Genomic DNA, 18816 nt, shown 5'->3' on the forward strand with positions numbered 1-18816 from the left:
TGTAATTATATCCACAAAGGTAAAAATAAAAAGTTTTTCATAATTTTTAGAGCTAAATGTAATCGCTTGTATACAGTGAAAGAACGAGACATATAATATGAGATATATAATATGAGAAAGAAAGCAAGACATATTACTTATGCAATCTAAAAAGTCTGTATGCCATTCCACTTTTTTTCATGCCTGTTACAATTTTAAAATTTGATAACAAAGTACTACTTTTTGCCTTGTGCTTTTTATGCAAACATAAACTTATGTAAAGTTGTATTAGCATTGAATATAAAAAAATGAGAAAGATAAATACAAAGAAAGGTGTCATATAAATCCGTCAATAGTTTAAAAAATTCACCTTTTTATATAAACAAAACAATGTAAGTTATTTACTCACGTTTTTCGGTATTATGAAATTTTTTTCTTAACTGTGAGCTCTTTAGCTCGTTTTTATTTGTCCTTAAAAGGTTTCAGGTGTTTTCTTCTAATTTCTTCACGTAGTACAGTATTGATTGAGGTCAAGAAACTGAGGAGGTGTTAAAAGCTGCCTTGGCACATTTGGCGATTCTCTTCCGTCATAACCAGCGACTACCGTGGCTTTGCCCTGTTGAAATGGAAATGTACTTTGGAACTAATTCAAAAACATTTGCCTTTAAATTATTGCATAAAATTTTTAAATGCTACTTCAGGACCTTCTCACATCAAAAAGTTCTTATATCCCCATCAGTTATTCTCTCAGTGAACTTAAAAATGTATTCTGTCATTCTTCCAAGTGCAGTTCTTTTTAATGTATTTTTTTTTAAAAAGCTTACATTGGTTTAGAGACGAGGTGGGGAGTAAGCCAAACGAAAAAAGTACGCCTTAAGGATCTTTTTTGCGATTTATAAGGATCTATTATAGCAACTCCTAACCTACGCATTCCAGTCCTTAGAAGCCATAAAGTTCCACGAGATATGGCTGTATAGCTCAACACCAACTTTGAGGTATGTCTGTAGAAATAGCAGACAGAGGACGTGCTGCACTCTTCCTTTGTCGCACAAAACCTGCAATAACCAGCATCCTGACCAAGAAATTCCTAATGTCTTCGGAAAAGGGAATGGCTCTCTCATACAGACGTCTAAGGTCATATTGTACATCAGCTTTAACCAGATTTTACCAAAAAACTTGGTAAAATATGTATACAAAATCTAAATGAAGGTTCTTTAATCAGGTAAAGGTTGATAAATTAATTTCTTTTTAGATTATTTTATAGCAGTGTTAATGTAGCAAAGACTCTTTTTCTTTTGATTTGTAACATTATCATAATTTTTTTTTGTTAAATTTATATTTAGAAATATGTACCTATTGGCTGTTTAATAAAATCAAAACCAAAACAATCTAAAGAAAAAGTTAATCTTATACAGTTTCTTGAAAAAACAAAAATGAAGAAATTATTGTTTAAAATATATGTATCTATATCGATTTTCTACACAGAATTCGATATAACAGAATTTTTGTAATTTCTACTTTGTTTTGTAAGTTAAAAAATTGAAACCAGTTTTATTTTTTCATTTTTTTGTGTAATTTAGTTTTCAAATATGAAATAAATGCTAATTTTGAAAAAACAAAGTAAAATTGAATGTTTATTTTCCACCTTTCCCATTGTACATTTGTGTGCAGTTGCTGTAGAAGAAAACTTCCTCTTCCAGAAAGGTTACAATTGTTTACGTGGTTTAAATGGAAGATTCCAAATAAAATAAATTTGTGTTCTGTTAGTGGTTTTTCAAATAAAATAAAATATGGAGCTTCAATTATCGGTCTTAAGTATGAATGTGTGGTAAGTAGAACATATAAATAAATTGTAAATACTGAACCAAGAAAACTCTGCTGGAGCTGGATTAAATACGTTTTTAACGGCGGCCTTAGACAGTGAATGGTCTTAACTCTGATACAAAATATGAAGCTAATGTTGCGTACTTTACGAAAAAAAGAATAGATGCGAGGCAGAATTTTGCTAATTTTAGGTAAAACAATCAAACTGGCTTATTTACAGTATTGAAGTTTTTTCCTGATTAATGCCCCGTACTGACTTCAGACATCAGACGATGTGATTATCCATGTTGTAGTTCTGTTTTGGTTGCTGGAACAAACTCATCTGCTAATATTGAGCGTGACCAGGATGTTTGTTCTATTAAATATGAAACAAATAACAGCTATTACCCTTGCATGAACAGTGAACCCACAGGTATGATGAGTTTCCCTGATTTGTCACCCCCGGACATGACAAGAGAACTTGGCTGTTCTGTTTATGGTTGATAAGTCTATTCACTCAACAGTAAGGATTTGTTAGCTTAATTGAAGAGATTTGGCCTTATCTCCGCACAGATTTGAGGATTCTCATTTTACATTACTGAAGACAACACTGATGAAGAACGTATAACCTACATGGTCATTGTATTGGCAGTAGTTATTTAGGATGTCACAAAGAGTATTTATATTTACTTTGAATGTATGGTAAGTACTTTATTTGCCCGAACTATAATCTTATTTTTAGTCTAAGCTTAATTTATGCTTGTGAGTTTTAATTTAAACAGAGAAGTGTCTCCTTTGAACTTATTCACTGGCATCTAGGGAGTATTTGTGCAGATTATTAGAAAGCCATGTTTTTCAAGTGTGTATCTATTGTAAATTTATATAATAATGGTGCTTATGGTTTAATTTTTGCTTCCAGGGGCTTACCGGAGGTATTCGCAAAAGAAAAAAAGAAGCGCCTATCAGCGATTGCGAATTATCTGAATGAGGGTAACTATGACGTAGTTTGCTTACAAGAACTTTGGTGCATTGGGGACTTCAAATTAATTAAGTCTATTTGCAACTTGACTCTGCCTTATGCGCAATATTTCCACAGGTAAGCCTATCAGTGTGTGATTTTCCCCTCTACAGAAAACTTAAGATGGGAGAGTTTATTTTAGTTGGTTGCGTTAATAGAATTTAACTGATGCATTAAGTACAACGAAACACGCTCAACAAATTCGGCGTGACTATTCAAACGACTTTGTTACATTATATTAAATTTAGATCCATTTGGTTGCTAGAACGTTCGTTTTTGTCTTAACAAATAACCTTTTTCTAGTATCAAAAACCATAGCCCACAGTGCCTTCAACCTGACTGATCCAACATTGTGTGGCATTATAGTGGTGTGCAGCTATGTATATGTGAGATTCAGAGTTGGAAATTTGAATTCCCGCATGAGTGTATTTAGTCTGTCCCTTACTGTGTACTTCTAACTTACCCCGATATTACATTTTTGATTATTTTTCAGTGGAGTATTTGGCTCTGGTTTGGCCATCTATTCCAAATGGCCGATCTTGAAGATATATTATAACCAGTGGAGCTTAAATGGGTATGTGCATATGTTGCATCATGGTGATTGGTATGGAGGCAAAGGAGTTGCTTTAGCTCAGATAGCAGTTAACGAAATTATAGTTAATGTATACAATGTACACGTAAGTATAGCGATAAAGGAGTGAAAAAAATTACTAAACTTAAGGTAGTGTGGAGGGCTCAGTGTTAACTAGATTTCTAGGCTAGAAAAACTTAGCTCACACTGCATATTTGACAAAGACTGCCTATTTTATTTGATCTTATTTTCATTGTAGTTAATCGCCAAATACGGTGATGACGATTGCTATTTGGTCCATCGTACTGTTCAAGCATTCGACACAGCAATGTTTGTTGATTTGACTTCTCCATCAGCCGATCTTACCATATTTTGTGGCGATTTAAATTCTACGCCAAACGATTTAACATTTAAATTGATTAAGGCAATTGGCCAACTAGAAGATACATTCTACGCTAAAAATACTAATGTAAGAATACTTGTGTCTACTTCAAATACCCTATTACTTAGCTCTCCTTTTGCTTTAATATTTTTTCTACGCTAAAAATATAAAAAAGCAAATTTTAGAGCGTTAAATTTACTTCAACTAAGATTTTTTTAATTAACTTTTGATAGTTACAATATAAAGCTTCTGAACATATAGAGCTTAACATTGATCCTAATCTGTTTCAGGATAAAGAGCCGTTCGGTACTTACGGATGCCCGTCGAATACTTTTTCTGGTACCCATAGTTTTGGAAATGACGAATCTCTAGGCATTCGAATTGACTATATATTATACAGGACTGATAGTAATTATAAGGTGACTTAATTTTTATGATGCCTGTTTGGTCGAGAATAGTAATTCCACCAGAATGGATCCGAGAAACGTGTGCTTTTTTTTTTTTTTAATTTTTAGGCTGAAGCTGTATCTTACAATTTACCAACGAATTTTTCACCTATACCCGGTGAAATTTTCAGCTATTCAGACCACGAGGCTGTAGAAGCTGTGATAGTGGTTAATAAGATCCCAGGAATCAAAGGTAAAAGTAATGACTACATATAGTTGTGAACCCTCTTACATAGGTGGTAGATTTGTTCATGTCCTGATTTCAGGCACCTTTGAGACGTTCTCACAATTTTCCTTAGAATAGGCATTAGATTTTTAATTACTTGAGATACTTTATAAAAGTACACTAACATTAATATATGAAGGTGGAAGATTTAGAAGTACATTTTAGAAGCACATGTTTAATTTGGTGGTTTCTTCTGTACATTTTAAATTCAAAAATTAAGTTTCTCCTAATGTCTAAATTCCTTAGGTAAGGAATTAGCTCGGTGGTTAGTACTCAGAATCCCACATGGAGATGGCGGATGTGGTTCTAGCTGGTTGTGCTTATATTTTCGCTTCCGAGGAGCGTCTTACAGCACGATGTCGATGATGGAACGTGATTAGCTCCTAGGTCGAATGTGCGACTAAGTAAATAAAAAAAAAAAGACTGAAATAAGCAGTAATTTCTCTTCCTTCCGATGTTGGCAGTGATGCCTACATGTTATCGACTGAGCACGTAGAGTTATACTTAGTTCTCTTCAAATGTAAGAGCGGTAAATTTTCCTGGCAGGCCATGTTAGAGGGATGCTTAGATAGCCTTTAATCAGTAGAATTGTTAAACATTGTGTTGATTAGTGACACCATAGAAGATTTTCTAATAATTCCTACTTGTATACTTACTTTATAATTCCTAGTGCTACTTTTGGGGTTGAGATTGCCCCTTTTCATTATAAAGTAACATTCAAAATTGAATTAGCATTAACTGCGGACAAAACCAGAGTCTATGACGGCGCCTCCAATTTATAATTGCCTTCTCAATCTCTTTTATTTATGTTAAGAGCATATTATGTTTCTTTATATTGATGCTTTGTGGTTATTGCAGATGCAGAAGAAAGACCCAAGACTGTAAGGGCGACTAAATTAATCAAGGACGCCTGTGAGTGCTGCCATAATGGTGAACTGAATTTAGAGATGACTCGCCTTCGCTACATGATTTTAGCAATAGTGTTGATGATCACATTGTTTAATTTTGTATATTTCTTCCCAAGCTTTTCATTCTGCTACTTTTTAGTATTTATTCCTCTCATTTTGTACTACACATTCCTGTTTACCATATGGTATAAACTAGAATTGAACGGAATCACCAGCGCTAAAATTCAAATGTTAATATTGATTCCATTTAACTGGCCAACTGCGGAATAGGATATTATGGCAACTGATGATGATGCTCTTTTATGGATCTAAGTATCGATACTGTTATCACACAAACAACTATTCAACGATAAAGAGTGTGGAATCATTGGTAGCACCACCAAAACGGATCCAAGAAACGTCATTAATCAATGTAAATAAAAAAAATTAGTGCTGAAACTAGTGCATCATCGGTTTATTAAGAATGTGAGGAAAATGATTAAAAAAAAAAAAAAAAAAGGTTGTGATAATTGAATTTTTAATGATCGGTAATATAACTTAATATTCTGGATAAGAACCTAAAACAGCTTGGGGGGTAACGTGAGACAAAACCGCTCGCTTTATTATTTCCATTTTAAATGGGTTTAGCTACCATAATTAGATCTCCCCCTCACACGCTGACTTAGCTAACCATTTTTACAAATAAGAGCGCGCCCAGTTCGTTATGTGACGGGGCCCAGAGCTTTATTGTGACTCCTCAAAAGTTCAGGATTCAACAACCTTGCTTAGCTGTCACATGAGATTGTTTTATATCACCTTTTTCACAAACAGGAGTGATGCTCATTTCAGTGGACTGCATGTGGGGTAACCAACAACGTCATATGGATCGATTACACCTTGCTTAGTACTCACTGTGACGGATTTCTATCTTATCATAAGGAGTGTCGCTTAGATTGACGTGTTTACATTTAACGGGCTAACAACGTCATGAATCCAGTTTTGTACTACTACAGTACTGGCACCATGACGGTATTCGCACGGTCAGTATAAGAAATAGTCGTTATAAACTAATTATATATAAAATATATTTAAAATGTATTTTTGTAATGAATAAATAAAACTCATTTTTCAAGTCTATTCTGACAATTTAATCCTTAATAGTAGCTAACTATATATTACCAAACGTCAGGAAGAGAAAGAACTGCAAGCATATTTCTGAAGTGCCACAAATTAAGTGTGTCACAGTCGATAACTTATGTGGATATATCACCTTCAGTCACCTTTGCTTGCAACTAAAGCTCTCAAGAGCTACAGTCAGTAAAATCTTCAGATCTATGACTTCGTAATATGAATTAGAACTTAAACATGTTTCAAGGTGTCTTAAGACTATGAACTATTCAAATCTATGAATTAAAAATATATGTGTATATATTATTCTTCTTACTTTAATAAAAATTTACACTTGTTAATCAAGGAGTAGGCTTTGGTCAAAATCGGTCAGTTGGAAGAACGACTTTACTGGATAGATTTTTCAGTTTCAGCTTTCAAGTCACGTATATATAGTCTTGTAAGTTTTGTTTTAAATATTTTACCAGGAAAATTCGATTATTGACACTTCTGAGAGAATGGTTAGACTTTTCTGTCAGTTGATATTCTGTAAGCAACTTGTACACCATTAGCAAGAATCAATCCTGTCCATCTTGTGGTAGTGTGTTAGAAGATTCCCCAATAATTCTTATTATTATCTACCTACCTTAAGCTTGAAGGGGATCAAGCAATTTCTCAAGTCTGTGTAATGTACTGACCCAACCGCATGATAGCTCTAAACTGTCCAAGTCAATCAATTCAGAGCTCTTAACACATATACTGAGGGAATCTTGCGAGGCTTTAATATTCTTCGTCAGTGCAATGTACAGATCTACCATCTCAAAATGCATCAAAATAAAAATTAATTTTGTGTATGTAGGAAAATATATTTTATTTTTTGGAAAATACAAAAGACGCGTCACAGCCTTGGCTTGTGTAATTGATGATGCCTTAAGAATGGCAACTGCCTTGATTCTGACGGCACCACTCTGGCACTACAGTGTCCGCGTTGATACCTCGTTGCACAAAACGTTCTCTCTGCAAGATGTAGCGCCTTTCTGCAGCCGGCCATTGAAGACCTGGTGACCACAGAGATTCGGCAAGTGCAGCGCCTCGTGGCCAGAATCTACAAATATTGGAAATGGTCATTAGGCGTTGTAATTATGAACTAAGGAGTTGAATGGAGGCATGTCCAAGCTGTGAGAATCCAGCTTCCTTCACCATTAAGCACAGTTCCTGCCTCATCATTTACATTATACATTAAGAGATAGACGAATGGATTTAAATCATGTACCTATTCTCCATAGAAGACGCATCAGCTTGTTCAGTCCAGAGCGCAGCTTCACTGCCCAAGATGAGTTTAGTATAATCCATTTCCAAATCTAATCCTGAGACTATTTTCTCTGGTGTATTTTCATAAACAGTCTGCCAAGGAATGTAAGGTGAGCACCAATTGTTGCCAGTACCAACCCAAGCACCAAATCTGGAATTTAATTCAGTGTATAAACAAATAATGTAATAGAATATTACTACAATACCAGTTGTCTTAACATAGTAATTCAAGCCTAGTAAATTCACTAGAAAAGTATAGATATAAATTCACTATACTACTTTATAGAAAAGTATGTGAGATATATGTATTGTTTAAGAGAACTTAGCTTGTATGAATTGTACAATAAAATTATGGTGGTCCGCTGAGTTCATTACTGCCATCCTACGGTTTTTTTTTGTTTTTTTTATCGTTATCATAGAACAATGCTTAGTGTTTAGACACCGCCAGTTCAGAAGCAAGTGCTCGAATTGGATTTCACAACCTTCTATCGAAAGACGGTAGAAGTAATTCCTTAGGCTTCAACTAGTTGGGAAGAAAGATGGCTCTACGGCCTTAAAGTCCTGCAAACTCAATTCAAAGATAGTGAGGAACTGCTTAAAGAAAATTACGAGATTTAGTAGCCAAAACAGAATATTTCCCGTTTGGATTCGTGGTCTTGCAGGATTCGAGGGATTGGGAGAAAAAAATCACCTGGCTCTGTGGGGAACCTATGAAACTTTCTGTCGCATTGCACCATGACTGCATTCATCAAGACGCAGGAAATGGTGGTGGAAATCTCAAAACAGTAGCATATGAAAAAGCCTGTCTACTCGCTCAAGTTTACAATAAGGCCAACAAGGCCGGGCGGGTATTCAGGTGATATGAGAATCCTTGAGAGACCATTGCACGATGAAGAAAGAAGTGCGTCGCGTATTCCTGACAACGGGTAGCTTGTGTGATTTATGTACTACATGTCAGTACGAAGGGTTAGTGTGGCTGAGACTTCGGGACTGCAGAGAATTTCAATGTAACCCAATAACAACTCCACACAAAAATAAATTTAATAAAACAAACCGTAACTTGCTTGGTAACTTGTATGAGGCGCAATTAAACATTTCGGTCGAGATATCTTAAGTTAATTAGCCAACCCTAAGGCATCTAATCTTTTCTTTCCGCCATGCCTCCATAATATACGCTCAGAACACTGCTTCATTCTAAAGAATGGGATGAATAAACTTTAGTACAGGTTACTGTATTGGACACAGATCGCGGAGCTTTTATACCGAATCTTGATTGATACTTTTTTAGATTTTATCTTCCTGGGAGCTTCCAGAGCTCTTTGTACGGTGTTAGATGTGTTAATAGCAGGTCAGTTGTACTGAATGCTTGATTAGCTTAGATGCTGACACGTCTTAAGATAAAAAAAGAACAATATTGTACATTTATCCCAACATTTAGTAAATATAGTAAGTAAGAGAAGTGTAGATATAACCCTTTAGATTCTAACTTATACAATCCAACTTACCCACAGTCAAAATATAAAGCATCAAAATTAGATAGGATGATCTGATAATTTTTCTGTAGCAGATTTTTAATCACATGGTTCTTAGATGTAGTCCAAACTTGTATGATATAGTCTTTCCCATTATCTAGGTACTGGTCAATATTTTCCTCTGTCAGGGAACTAGTCCACAGCAGTAATGACTTATTTTGACCACCATTTTCTCTAAATATCCGTTCAGCTTTGCGTTGAAAGTTGCCCCAAAGTTGGTGGAAGCCTTCATGAGTTCGCGGTAAGTTTCTGTAAACAAACAAACAAAAACGGTTTGAAGACAAAATACTAAAAACTGGTAATGGTAGGTATAAAAGGATGCTTCATGAGGACTTTAATTAATATCCTCAGCCAAGGAAATGGGTACCTGATATAGGTGAATTTAGACAGACCACAAATCGCCACTGAGTGGACAGGGTGTAGTTCTTTTAATGTAGATAGAACCAGTTGTATAGCTCCCAATTAGTCCCCAAGGATTTCATTACTAAATTTAAGCATACAAATAATGCAGCTTTCGAATTACAAGCTCTGAAGCCCGAACTTCCACTAACTTCACTAAAAGCTGCAGGATATTCTCAGCTTTTTGCACTTGTGCAGGACTCCACCTCATGTAATATTACGTAAGCTATCCTTTGGAAGAACGAGGGGCGCTTCGAGTTCATCACAAGTTCATTTTGAAATGAAAAGCTTTATTAACTTCACCTTGAACAGAAAAACTTACAAATGGAGCATAAACTTCGTTCATCAATTTTGTCTTGCAATGTTAATGCATTTTTACTTTTTCTTACTGCTAGCAAGGAAAGTATGTGATCATGTCAATTTTTCGATTTAGATTTTCGTTGAAAAATGTTGGGATCCCCAAAGTCCAAAAAAACTCAATGAAATTGCCACGTTTTTTAAGATTTTCTGAAAAATGATTTTCTTCAATATTTGTGTAGATATCGTACTAAAGTATATTTATAACATTTAGTTGAAATAGTTTTCTGGAAAAATAGATTAATGACACTTCAGGGAGATAGGGATGGCTAGGCTTCCCGGTAAAGTATCAATTCAGTAGATTAACTAATATATTTAAAAGAAAAGTGTTGCTAATATAATTTATTTGAAGAAAATTCCACAACTGCAAGTACTAATTCATTCTAAGGATTTCAATTGCAATATTTACAAAAATGGCTTTTTTGGTTTCTTTCTAACGCGTTTACTACAAACAAGTAAATCTAAAACTTTTATTTGAATAATTTTTCAAGTGAAATTCATTTTAAGACACTTTATGGGGTTAATTAAAAATTTTAAAGTGTCATTTCGATGAGATATGCAATGTGGATTATGTTAGTAAAAATTAAATATTTAAGTCTTAGAATTTGGAGTTTGAAAATATTGTATGTATTAGTTAGAACCTCGAGAATTGTAGTTAGATAACGCCGTCTGAGTCTTTACTTTTTTGTAATATGTGACTTCAAATTTAAAGGTACGAAGAAAAGTGTAAACGGCCGTACCGTAATGATGCTTTTAAAAATTTTGTCACTGACTACATAACCAGATAAAATAACCATGCTACGCTTCTGGATAGAACTCACACTTATAGCCTGAAGTGTGTTGTTTGATTAAGGGCATTTGTAGGACAGATGTTAGGTATCAGGCATCTTTTTGTACTTACAATTTTTCCATATTCTTGACAATCCTTTCTGTAGTATTCCAACAGTTCAAGTTCACCTCATCACCACCCATATGAAAATGATCCGCATCAAATAGTTCATTGAAATCCGCATACAATCCGGCTAGGATTTCATAGACACTGTCCGCAGTTGGATCTATCTGGCCACAGGGTGGTTCCACACAGTACTGCTGCCATGGTTGGGCATTAAAACATGTGATCGCGTCTTTGGGTGCTGCTTGCCAACCTTCGCCCACATGAGCTGGCAAATCCAGCTCTGGCACTACGCGGATTCCATGCAGTCGCGCGAGGTCCACAATGGTGCGGATATCGTCTTCTGTATACACCTTTATATGAGATAATTAAATGTCTAGCATTACACTCATATGACTTTCATTTACTGCAATTATCGATGTAATATGGTAAAACCTTAGTGCATTTGCGACGTATGAAACGACCTTCACAAAGTTTAAAAATTTGCATGCAATCAATTCCCAAACACAACTTACCTTTTCAGGTGAATATGCACCATATTCTGAGAACTTCGGGTAGTGTTTTGAGACAAAGGGGAAAGAATGAGAATCCGTGATATGCCAGTGAAGTGTGTTCAACTTGACAGACGCCATGGCATCTAGTGTTGACAGAATATACGTCACTGGGATGTAGTTGCGGGCTGTATCCAACGCGAGACCTCTGTGCGTGTAAGCCGGTTTATCCGTAATGCAGACTTGGCTGGGCGCAACAATAGATCCAGACAGACTGTCGAAGACTAAGAGCTGGCTTACAGTTTCCAATCCATGGCGGGTACCTAAGAAGGTTTTGCTTTCAATGGTCACATTCATCTGCAAAAGAGAACAAATAATAAATTAATGAGCTTTCAGTACACTAAAGAAAGAATTCTTACCTATTCTCCTCAAAGTTTAATAAAGACCGGATACTTAGTAGTCTCACACTGCATTGAACTATACAATATATATGTTATATATTCACTTGTTTGCGTGAGTATTAAATACAAATTTATGTTCATTTTGAAAATAAAAATAATTTTAAAAAATCATTTTCCGGTGGCCGTCAGTGCACTGTAAAAAGCTTCAGTTGCTGATTAGCTTAGATGTCACCTAATAATAGGTGAACGGATTAGGAATTACTAGAACTTACGCGTTTGACAGCATAAAAAACAAAATTATAAAGTGCAAAATTAAATACTACGAGTATGATGGTCTCAAACGAGAATTTAGCCTAGCTTGAAAATGTTGAGTTGTTTAGTGGGTGCACATTTAGAAAGTGAACTCACACTCATCTGGCCTGTAGTGAATGGTTACATGGTTACAGTTTTTTTGAGAGAATTAAATGCATGTTTACAAACTAAGACTGTTCACAGTTAAAAGATAGTTAATTTCTGCTTTGAAATGTTCGTCAAACTGGTTGAGTTTAACGTCGGTGGAGATTAGTTAGTTAGCTAACAGATCTGCTGTGGACTACAGGGTGTGGCCATACTTACCATGTTGTCTGAAAGTGGCGTTATGTTTAATTTGTAGCTTTCGTCGACACCAGTTTCATATTTGTAAACATGAGACATTTCTATGTCTAGTGTGATAACTAAACCTCGGCCAACTTGGAAATTCTTGGTATTCTTTTTGAGAGAACTGAATTGTTTCAGAAACTTGTCCAAAGCTTTTGTCACATTAAACTCTGTTTTTTCATCAAGAACTGCAACAATACAACAACACTTTATATTATAGCGAGAATGCTCAATGTGGCTAGTCACACTATGGCTGGTTGTGGCTTACTGGCCCCCAGAAATGGGTTTTGAACTAGTTTTAACGGTTAGTTATGAAATAAGGGCGAAAAATAACAAATATGCTGTGACTATTATAATTATATTGGTAAAGAATGGATTAGCTGAATGGTTAGTGAATACTGGATTCCAACGCGGAGATCACGAGTTCGAATCCAGCTTGCTGGCCCTAGTTTTTCTCTTTCTAAGAGCTTCTTAAGCGCACTGCCCGGTGATGGACAGTGTTGTCTGTAGCGTGAGTACACTGTCTGGAGGCCAGCTGTGCTCTGAAAAAAGCTCCGAGCGCCAATAACCTCAGATGTTAATACGCCTTAAATAGGATAAAAACAAAAAAATGTTGGTGGTAAGGCCGTACATTAAACTCTTACCCAGGCATACAAAATAACACGTTAGAGAAAAGCCTTCTCACAAAAGTGTCCTTTTATAATTTTTTTTCGGAAAAATTTATCAAAAGTTATAAGTATGGATAAGTTATGTAAGAGTTATGGATTTTGGACAAAAGTAATTAGTATACACTGTTTTAAGAGGACTGTTGGAGCTGTACCCAAGAAAAAGTGACAAAAACTGACCAATTGTTATCAGTGAAATGGCGCTTCTGGTTGGTAGATTTAGTCCAAAAGCTCAGTTTAAAATGTCAGGTCCCATTGCAGCAACTAAACCAAGTGTGGATTTATATCCAAGTTGGCAACCCTAATGCCTGAACTTCTGAATCAAAGTTGAGCAGATGTTTCATTCAGTACATCTTCCCTTCAATCGCCTGGTGGCTTCGGATGTAGGACATCTCTTGTCCTAATCATGCATTAGAATCACTAAATTCGCATGTTCCAAAAACCGAATAATTCTATCAGAAACTTATTTAAATAACATTTTTATCAGAGAGAAAAGATTGAAATAAAACCATTCAGAGATGTTTCGAACATACCTCTTTCTTGCTTTCTCGGTTGTACATTCAAGACGATGTGATCCAAATTTATAGCTACATATTTTGCAGAGACTTCAAGACGACCCGTGGGTTGCGGCCACAGATTACCCGGTGGACACAATAGGTTGCAAACGTTTTCGCTAATTAACGAAGTATTGTTTTCGCCAACCGATGATTTCTTACAACCATGATCTGTGCATGTCCAAGTCCAGACACTAGAACATATAATGTTAATATTTAGACTTACGAGTTTCACATTAAAAGAAAGGCGATACAGGACGATAATTATGAAGCTGGAGAGCTCAAGGATTTTTTTGTTTGCGTGATACGGTTGCATATTTTTTCAATGTTTTCCTGAATTAATAAGGAAGAAGTGTGAACAGCAACAGGTCTAATCAAATACAAAAGTCCAGTCCTGGAACTGATCCACATTAAGATTAAAAGCAGACAATGACCGAGTTGTCGATACGCCGTGGAAAAAAAAAACCGGCAGACAGACAAATCGCACAGCGACTGCAAAAGGAAACAGTCTAAGCCATGAACCCTTTCCGACCAAAGGACCTAAACCTAGCTTCCTCATACCCCAAAAAATCCGTCATAAGATGAATGGGCGTTTCCTTCTCTGCAGACTAAATGAGTGCATAAGTACACAAATTTAAAAAATCTTGTGGGATTTATTTAAAAATCTCAAAAAAATAAATATTCCATTAGTAAAGTGGTATTTTAGGTTGAGAATTTTGGTAGCTAAGTTACTACTGGGAACAAATGGAAATATAAAGTTTTGGCTTTCTACGCCTTTTCATTTTCTAGATAATTGCTCACACACAAGCACACCATTTTCTAAAATCTACATTTTTAGAAATCAGCGACCTCAAAATGGATGGATATTTCCTGTTAAAACTCGGTTTCAATAAATTGACACGATGACAATACTTCTCTTACAATCAATAAGAACAAAAGTAAACAATCTAGAGTGAATATTCACAAGGTTGTTTCTTACTACAATCTTCAAGTTTCAAAACTCATACATTTTCTTTTAACACCGAATTTTGGAATGTGGCGAATTTGAGGCCCCTTCTAAAGTGCTGCTTATTATCTTTATACGGTTTTGGCATTGTGCAGAGTGAAATTTTGAATCCTAATTCCAAGTCAGAAGAATATCAGCACACCGGAAGTGAACGATTTTTTTTCTTTTCTTCTACAATTTTTTTAGGCAGTCGCCAAAGGGTTTCAACTAATCTTGAACCAATTAAACTTTCTTGAAAATAGGAATTTATTTGTCATTAATTCGTAACTCTACAATTACATCAATCTCGACAGCACTTGTAACAAATTGTATTGTAGACCATATAAATTGTATATCTTTGATTAAATAATGTATAGTAAATAAATTAATAGAACAATAGTCATCAAACATTATTTCGTTTCAATTTTTTTTCAGAGAATGATTTTGGTGAAGATGTGACGTCACGCTTCCTTCTACAGAATCCAATTATAATGAAGTATATCATTAAAAGCAACTAGGTATCTTTTCAGATGAAATTTTAATTTTCAAGAAACTGATTTACATAAGCTGCAGTAAGGGAAAGGCGCTAAACACCGCATTTTTTTTATTTAACAAAGCCACACTCACTTTACGTCGGAAGTTGGACTTCCTAACTCTTCAAAAGGTTCAATAACAATAGCACTGGTAATAAAATGTGTAGTAGTCCATATTAATAATGGATACAATATGTTTGAATTCATAGCAGGCATTAAATCGATTAACAGAATAAAAACTTAATTAATTTAAAGAAGTGATTTTATTATATTCAGGCTGTAGTAAAATAGAATGATACAAAGTACACGATCTGCAAGCACTCTGTTCACTGACCGTCAAGAGTCCCAACTAACAACTGTAATGGCCAGGTCAAATCGTTCGCCTTGTTCAATTCAATCCCCACTCTGAATGTGCTCAAGTGTTGATTCTGCATTTACTTGCAGTGCTCTTATGAGAGTAACTGCTAGCCTAGCGTTCAAAACGCCACTTGCGGTCCGCAGAGAACATCTTTATCTAAGTACGGTAACAAGTTATGTTCGGTATTCAAAAAATTTTACTTTCTTTTTACTAACTGATGAAAGAAATCATGCCAAATTTTCAAAATTGAATTTTTTCCCGATAAGTGCACGCTTTGAATCTTTTATCCACAAAAACAGAACAACTTTTTAAAATCAATTTTAATGGTTTTTTTTGCTTTCTCTCTATTTTTTTTGTACTCGGCACACTTTCCGTACATGCGTTCTATAAACAAAAAGTAAAATAGCGCCTATTTTTTCGGGCAGGCTTTACATCCGCTTACCAAATTAGGTGTCGGGGACGGAGGCGACTAGCAAACATACTTTACAATGAATTCTTTTATTAACCGCTCGGCTACCGTGGCGCCTACATGCGTGCTCTAACTTTTCATGTAAGCGTATCAGTCTAGTGTAATGTCCGGTCTCATACCGCTTACGCGTTTATTAGCATGAAATATGGAAACAAAGAAGTGCCCACTTACTTAAAAAAAGCAGTTGTGAGCAATTTTTTTAAAAAATTGTTTCCTCCATCTTCATATTCGTATATCTAGATCAGAAATAGTATATGAGTTTGAAATTTTCTAAACCAAATTCAGAAATAAAAGAATATCAGTCAGCGACTGTTGTACTCCCTTCAGCATCATTTTATCGTAGTGAATATTAACAATAATGTAATCAATGATCTGTATGGTACAAATTGTGAATGACATCAAATTCGATAAATTACGAAAAGTCATTTACTACGATATTTTTGCAAATATCCGCAATATATTTTAGTCAAAAAATCCTTAATCAGGGAATTCCCACGTATTAGGCAACGAAACTTCATTAAACCAATTTTGTATAACCGGAGATCCTTTTGACGTCAATATGGGCCATTAGCAAGCAGTTCCTAAATTACTTGACAAATTAATTTACCACCACCTCGCTCTATCATTTCACAGCAAATCGTTTTGTAACCAGGAAATTCGCTGTAATAAACAATTTTATTTTCTTACGTTTTGTTCTAGAAGCTTTTATACTGATCTTTATAGAGGGCATTTAAAAGACTTAGTTATTGACATGTTGAATTTTGCTAGTGTTAGTTCACAAACTTTCCCGGCTCCATCTCCTTTTTTTTTTTTAAAGGCACTTAACAACAATCTCCTTCTTTTAAGGCTACTTTCTACGTAAATGATATTGTTATTCACGACATAGATTTATTCCAATATTCCGATGACATTGAAATATTTGAAGGTGTTGGAATGAATGATGGTTGCGACATTTGCAGCAGAATCTTGCAAGTTTGGTTGACTGGTGTGAAGCAACAGTCTGAAGATTAACGTATAAATCTGTGTAGTTACACTGTTAGAGTCATTGCACTCGAAATTTTGGTTCATCTAATGAACTTGGTTAATCATTGATTCTAATAGAAATCATTTTGTAAAGGATCTCGGCAACTAAAAGGATTCTTGTCATGCCTTTAGCTGTCATCTTGAAAAAACGTAGTTAGTGATATTTCTAAAATGCTGCTTTAATCTTTAGGAACTCTACCGGTTTAAGACTCCTGAAGTGTTTTAAGACTATATTTGTTCCTCCCACGCCTTGTACCTCGAAAGTATGATATATAAATATCAATTTTATATAAATGAAATACGTGTTACTTTTGAATAGTATTCATAATTGTAAGGTGTGCTAGTTAATCGAGGTAGCAGATTAGAAAGTTTAGAAGTAGAAACACACAAGGTTACGTTGCATACAAAAATTGACTTTTTTTGCGAGTTTTTTGATATACGTTTATTAGATTGCGAAGATTTGTGAAACCAAACCTATGATAATAAAGTTGTGTGTTGTTAAACTGGGTAATTATATAATAGTTTCATCCTATGAATTTTGGAGTGAATTCAATCTTCATCCAATATTATCTCTTTGATATCACTTGTAAAAAGTTTAAGACTGTCTATATAAATAAATAAAAAAATAAAATTAATAATAGAATTAAGACAGATGTTTTTTTCAAGATTGTTAAAGAACGAAATTGACTGTAGACACAAAATTGTATCTCTCATTATTTTGAATGAGCCTAGATACTTGACAGTGCATCAAAAGATGTACTCGTATATTTGCAGAAGTTTGTTGTAATAGCTTGCAAGGGCGAGTTTAAGTAATAATAGACTGTGGATCACAAAGATCGTCCATTTGCTAGAAATTAACGCGACTTGAATTATAGTTAAAAAAGCCTACGATTATTCGTACATTCATTGTTTTGAGGCGCTTCCACTGGCTTAGTGGAACATTCTTATAAAATTAGGTTACTTGGTTTAAACAGAGATTACAGCATTAGTTTAGCAAGTTATTTTATAAATAAAATTTTAAATATATGTATGTATATTCTAGGTACTTTAAATAAGCCTTCATAATATATTGATAAAATTCCAAGTATACAATGACATTGACACTAACGGATTAAGAGGAATTTTGGGGGCGTGGACAAGTCACGCTGTTCTCACAAGTACCATGTTCCTCAGTGACCCTGCGACTTAGCACACTAGATGCAGTTTTGCTGGTTGGTAATAAGTCAGCACTAACCAGTTTTTTTTTTAAAGAAGAAAATACCGTTGGGAAGCATTAAAATTCATGCACAAAAACAAAACCGTATTCACAGAATTTTTGTTCAAGACCAGTTCTGTAGGAAAGTTCAACAGACTGGTTGGTCTTCTTAAAGGTCAATGTGCTTCACTAATAGAGAAGCAACCTGTGGATAATATTACAAATAAAAAGTGATAATGCTTCTTTAAACTTTTGACAATTATCATCTTTCTAATTTTTTTGAAAGATGCAGTAGTACATTCCTGCAGTTTTTTTTTTTTATTTTGAGTTACCACCAGAAGTATCAATTGTACGTTCTCTGAGTACGAATACAAAAGTCATTTTTATTAATTGGTCTGTGTGTGGTGAGAAGGTTCATTAATGACAAAATTGTAGCAAGTCGAATTTAATATTTGGATTGGGTACCATGATGAGACGCGACGACCAGCCATCCCGAGTGCCTCTTTACAGAATCGATTGTCCACCTCTTTTGCGTTTTCTTGAAAACGTCCCCAACGATATTTTCCTAACTTAATTTACTAATTTCTTGTGTGTAG

At 34.9% G+C, this 18816-nt stretch overlaps 2 protein-coding genes across 2 annotated transcripts; one reads left to right on the top strand and one right to left on the bottom strand.

Moving 5' to 3' along the window:
• Positions 1–1643: 1643 nt before the first annotated feature.
• On the top strand, positions 1644–6449 carry nSMase (neutral sphingomyelinase). The gene is made up of 7 exons (XM_074138689.1): positions 1644–1807; positions 2702–2878; positions 3294–3477; positions 3631–3840; positions 4044–4172; positions 4269–4392; positions 5284–6449. The coding sequence occupies exons 1-7, from the start codon at positions 1770–1772 to the stop codon at positions 5601–5603; spliced, it is 1182 nt and encodes a 393-aa protein (XP_073994790.1). The 5' UTR covers positions 1644–1769; the 3' UTR covers positions 5604–6449.
• An 815-nt stretch (positions 6450–7264) lies between these two features.
• Hexo1 (beta-hexosaminidase 1) lies at positions 7265–15546 on the bottom strand. The gene is made up of 8 exons (XM_074138688.1): positions 15270–15546; positions 13637–13851; positions 12418–12626; positions 11426–11758; positions 10920–11263; positions 9236–9511; positions 7693–7881; positions 7265–7524 (listed from the first exon to the last, which is right to left on the bottom strand). Exons 1-8 carry the CDS (start codon positions 15389–15391, stop codon positions 7350–7352), a joined length of 1863 nt encoding a protein of 620 aa, XP_073994789.1. The 5' UTR covers positions 15392–15546; the 3' UTR covers positions 7265–7349.
• Positions 15547–18816: the final 3270 nt, after the last annotated feature.

This window comes from Rhodnius prolixus, unplaced genomic scaffold, assembly GCF_049639745.1.
Source record: "Rhodnius prolixus isolate KJV_2025 unplaced genomic scaffold, Rpr scaffold_11, whole genome shotgun sequence".
Classification (NCBI taxonomy): Eukaryota; Metazoa; Arthropoda; class Insecta; order Hemiptera; family Reduviidae; genus Rhodnius; species Rhodnius prolixus.